Below are 4,633 nucleotides of genomic sequence, written 5' to 3' on the forward strand. Positions count from 1 at the left end.
AAAAAAAAAAAAAAAAAAAAAAAAAAAAGAACAAAATACAGTAGTAGACTAGGAAGATTCCTCTTTTTCCCAAAGGCAGGGCCACTCACTGGTCACCTTGTTTAATCAGAAATATGGGCCTGATGTGGTGGCTTACACTTGTAATCCCAGCACTTTGGGAGGCCAAGGTGGGTGGATTGCTTGATCCCAGGAGTTCAAGACCAGCCTGGGCAACATGGTGAAGCCCTGTCTTTACTAAAAATACAAAATAAAAATAAAAAGGTAGTCAAGCACAGTGGCCTGCAGGTACAGTCTCAGCTCCTTGGGAGGCTGAGGTGAGAGGATCCCCTGAGCCTGGGAGGTGAAGGTTACAGTGAGCTGAGATCACACCACTGCACTCCAGTCTTGGTGACAGACCAAGACTCTGTCTCAGGAAAAACAAAGGAAATACATATTGAGTGTGTGCTGCCTACCGTTGTGCTGGGCGGGTGCTATACAGGACATGAAGGTGTGTGAGAAGCTTCTTGGCTCTCAAAGCTTTTTTTCTTGTATTTTTTTTTCTTTTTTGAGACAGAGTCTTGCTCTGTCACCCAGGCTGAAGTACAGTGTTGTGATCTTGGCTCACCACAACCTCCGCCTCCCAGGTTCAAGTGATTCTTCTGCCTCAGCCTCCCCAGTAGCTGGGATTACAGGCATGCACCACCATGCCTGGCTAATTTTTTGTACTTTTAGTAGAGACAGGGTTTCACCATGTTGGCCAGGCTGGTCTTGAACTCCTGGTCTCAGGTAACTGCCTGCTTCGACCTCCCAAAGTGCTGGATTACAGGCGTGAGCCAATGCGCCCGGCCCTCTGAAAGCTTTTCTAGATGTGATCTCGAGCATTCATTGCATTTGTTTTCTTCTTGCACATCTGTGTGTCTGCATTCTGTTTCCCCAGAAGCTGTATTGTCCTTTCACTGTCACCATGTCTCCCTACCCCTCTGGCTGGCTGTGTAGACCAGACGTGACTAAAGAGAATAAGGGGCCTTCTCTGAGCCTGATGCATGGGAGACACTTCTTTAAATTGTTTGGAGACCATATTTAAGTCTTATACATTCTTTATGGTAAAAACATTGCTGGTTACGTATCTAAATGATAGCATTATTGGATGTCTATTGATTGATAGATATCATTCATTATTAAGCAACTTCTGGGAACTAGAAAAAAGCATCAGAAATGGATTCCCTGCCTGGGTGTTATTCAGAACCACTCCTGTGCCTTCTTTGAAGCTTCTTCCTTGGCTGTTTCCTAGAAAGCAAGTGATCTGCTCTTGGTAGGACCCTTACTTCCATCAGAGTCCGGGGTCTGCTGCAGCTGAGGCCCCCACCGCTGGTTCTAACAATTGAACAGGAGAGGGGGAGAAAAGCTGAGGCTGAACCAGGGGCTAAATCCCTTATTCTGCCATGCACAACGTCTGGTTGCAGGGTGAGGGGCGGGGGGACAATGCCTTCATGGGAATGAGACTTCTTGGCTCCAGGACTGTGAGTGACACACAGCGAGACGAAGGGAGCTGCAGGACTTGGGTGGATTCTGCCCCGCAGCTGGTGCAGGAGAGGCACTTGCCCTGTCTCTCCTGGTTTCTGTGCTAAATCCAGGCCTGGGGAGCACAGACATGCTTCTCTGTCTGGTCTTGTCCCTAAAGACCCCTGGCAGGAATTAGTATCCTACAAGGTGGTGGCAGCCAGGAGCCGGAGAGGAGGCCGGGCCTCAGAGCGTTCCACCTACGGTCTGGTGGGCAGTTCACTTCCACCTTTATCCTGTCCCCAGAGCGCCCTCTATGTGCACTACAAGACATCTGGGAGGGGCTGAGCACGTGGCAGTGCAGAGAGGGATGTGGGGCTCTTTCATCCTGAGTCCACGCATTCTTTCAGTGACTATTTATAGTGCCTTACTGTATACGAGGCCCTGTTCTCAGCACCCGATAATAACAGTGGATGTCCCTGGAGCCCACCACCCAGCAGGGAAGACAGACCCTCAGCCTTCTCACACAAATCCTGGTGGAAATGCCTGTCTTTGAAACTGTGATGAACAGCTCCCCTGGGGCCGTGACATTTAAGAAGAAGCTGGAAAGATGAGAAGGGTTGTCTAGACGAGGCGGGCTGGTACAGAGGGAGTGTCCGACAGAGAACATTGTGTACAGAGCAGCCCCGAAGGTGGGAAGAAAAGAAACTCACAGTGGGGAGGGAGGGAGCAGGTGGCGCTTGAATCGGCTGTTCTGGGAGATGGGTGCTGTGGCGGCCGGCCGGGAAGCTGGAATAACGGGAGGTGTGATAAAGAGGCCAGAGTGCGACTTGGCCTGGACCCACCTGGGAGAACACCCCAGACTGGGGCTGACCGGGAGACAGGCAGGCAGGAGGGTGCTGGTGTGAGCAGTGTGCTAGAAGTGAACCGCAGGGGCTAGGCTTCGAAGGACTTGAGGCGGAGCAGCCGGGAGGGAGACGGACCAGCAGCTGGGCCATGTGCGGGACAGAGCTGAGTGAGAGCAGGTGAGGGTGTGGAGGCCAGGCTCTGGGCCAGGCAGTGTCCCTCTCTCTGCCATTTGTTCTCTGCCACAACCCCAGGAGGTTGTGTTTCTCTGCATTTTACAGGCCAGGCAGTGAGGCTTAAGAGAGGTGAGTCATTTGACAAAGGTTGGAGGTAAAGAAGCTACGAGGCTGTGGGAGGATTCCGAGAGGTCCTTTAAAGCCGAGTGTATTTGAGAGGCTTAGGTAGGCAGATCCTGAGGCCTGGAGTTTGAGACCAGCCTGGCCAATATGGTGAAACCTCGTCTCTACTAAAAATACAAAACTTAGCCGGGTGCGGTGGCATGTGCCTGTAGTCCCAGCTGCTCGGGAGGCTGAGGCAGGAGAGTCACTTGAACCCAGGAGGTAGAGGTTGCAGTGAGCTGAGATCACACCACTGAAATCCAGCCTGGGCGACAGAGCCAGACTTCGTCTCAAAAAAAAAAAAAAAAAAAAAGCAGTATAAGTTTGTAGAAAGGTGGAAAAGAGTGGGCATGTGGAGAGGTCAGTGTTTGGCCACTGCATGGGAGCTGATGCCACAGGGAAGAGTGGCAGGGACAGGTGCATGGCAGAGGGGAAGGTGATGTCTGGGACCTCAGCCAGTGACGGCGATGAGGACCTGAAGGGGTGCATGGCCAGGTGGTGTGGTTCTCAGCGACCCCTGCTGTGCAGATGGGGAGCCCCTTCCCTACGTCTCCTCTGCTCCGGAAGGTTTACCCGGTCACTAGGGTGGGGCTGTGAAGGTGATGGGGTGCATTTCCTGTCTTCTCATGCATAACCATCTCCTCTGGGGTCAACTTCTTTCTCTGCAGGTTCTGTGTGCACCACGCGCACCAAGACGGGAGTGGGCTACCCCCAGCTGAGTGCAGTCATCGAGTGCGCAGACTCTGCCCACGGCCTGAAGGGCCACATCATCTCTGTGAGTCTCCGCCCGGGACCGGGGCTGGGGTGTCTTGGGAGGCCCCTGCTCCCTCGCTGCTCCTTTTCTTCCGCTGGCTGAGCATCTCATGGGCATGGGAGGGAGCTGGGCACTGCGGTCGCAGCGCCAACATTCAGCAGAAACAGAGGCCTTATTGCCCACAGATCCCACAGTGAGGGTGGCAGGCCCGTTGGCAGAAGCCATACGAGCAGGTGGGTGGTACATCCGACGAGGGATGCACAGGGAGCTTTGAGAACACAGCGTAGGCCAGGTGACAGCTGGCTAGAACAGTGGTAACAAAGCCCCTCAGACTAGGGGCTTAAGTGTCTCACCGTTCTGGAGATGAGAAGTCCAACATGCGGGTATCGGGGCCACGTTCCCTCTCCGGCCCCGGGGAAGGATCTGTTCCAGCCTCTCTCTGACCTGCTGGTTCCTTAGCTTGTGGCTCCCTCCCTGTGTTTGTGTGTGTGTGTGTGTGTGTGTGTGTGTGTGTGTGTGTGTGTGTGTGCGCGCGCGTGCACACACATCCTTTTTTCCTGGGGATACTAGTTCTTTGGATTAGGGGCCACCTTTCTCCAGGATGTCCTCATCTTAACTGATCACATGTCTGTTGTTCCTGTTTCCAAATAAAGTCACATTCTGAGATGTTAGGGGTTCGGATGGCAACAATGAGTTTTTGGAGGGACACAGTTCAACCCATAGCAGGCCATGGATCCCATATTCAGGGTCAGGGAAGGTTTCCTGGAGTGTGATAGAGAGACCTGATGGTTGAAAAGGAATTTTTCAGATGAGAGGAAAGAAGGGAATGGAAAAGCACTGGGGAACCAAATCTCGGTCGCTGCATCTGGGGCGCGTGAGCTGAGAGGGGCAGGTGTGAGGGGCAGCAGCAGATAAGCTTGGACAAGAGCTGTGAGATCCAGCTTTAGGGATGAGACTTCTCCAAGAGCACTAGGAAGCTGTTGCGGAGATGTGAGCAGGAGAGTGCCTAACTCACTGCCTTGGGGAGGGTTGAAAGGGGCAAGATACAAAAGAGAGCCCGGCTGGGACAGCGTTGGTAACTCAGGCGGGAGGTGACTGTGCCTGGCAGCAGGCTTGAGAGTCATCTCCAGAACGACCTGACATTTGGGAGGCAGATTTAAATGCGTGTCAGCAGTGGAGTAGGTGCTTGGGGGCCGCTGGAGGGGGAGGAGAAGGA

The 4,633-nt window shown here is 53.2% G+C and overlaps 1 protein-coding gene across 1 annotated transcript in view; it reads left to right on the top strand.

Moving 5' to 3' along the window:
* The window catches only part of GMPR (guanosine monophosphate reductase), a 67,075-nt gene that overhangs the window by 42,809 nt on the left and 19,633 nt on the right, over positions 1-4,633 (top strand). The window contains exon 6 of the mRNA XM_017521620.2: positions 3,332-3,438. Within this exon, the coding sequence (XP_017377109.1) occupies positions 3,332-3,438 (107 nt within the window). The remainder of the gene's footprint in view (positions 1-3,331; positions 3,439-4,633) is intronic.

The sequence above is a fragment of the Cebus imitator genome, unplaced genomic scaffold (assembly GCF_001604975.1).
Source record: "Cebus imitator isolate Cc_AM_T3 unplaced genomic scaffold, Cebus_imitator-1.0 Scaffold21, whole genome shotgun sequence".
In the NCBI taxonomy this organism is placed as follows: Eukaryota; Metazoa; Chordata; class Mammalia; order Primates; family Cebidae; genus Cebus; species Cebus imitator.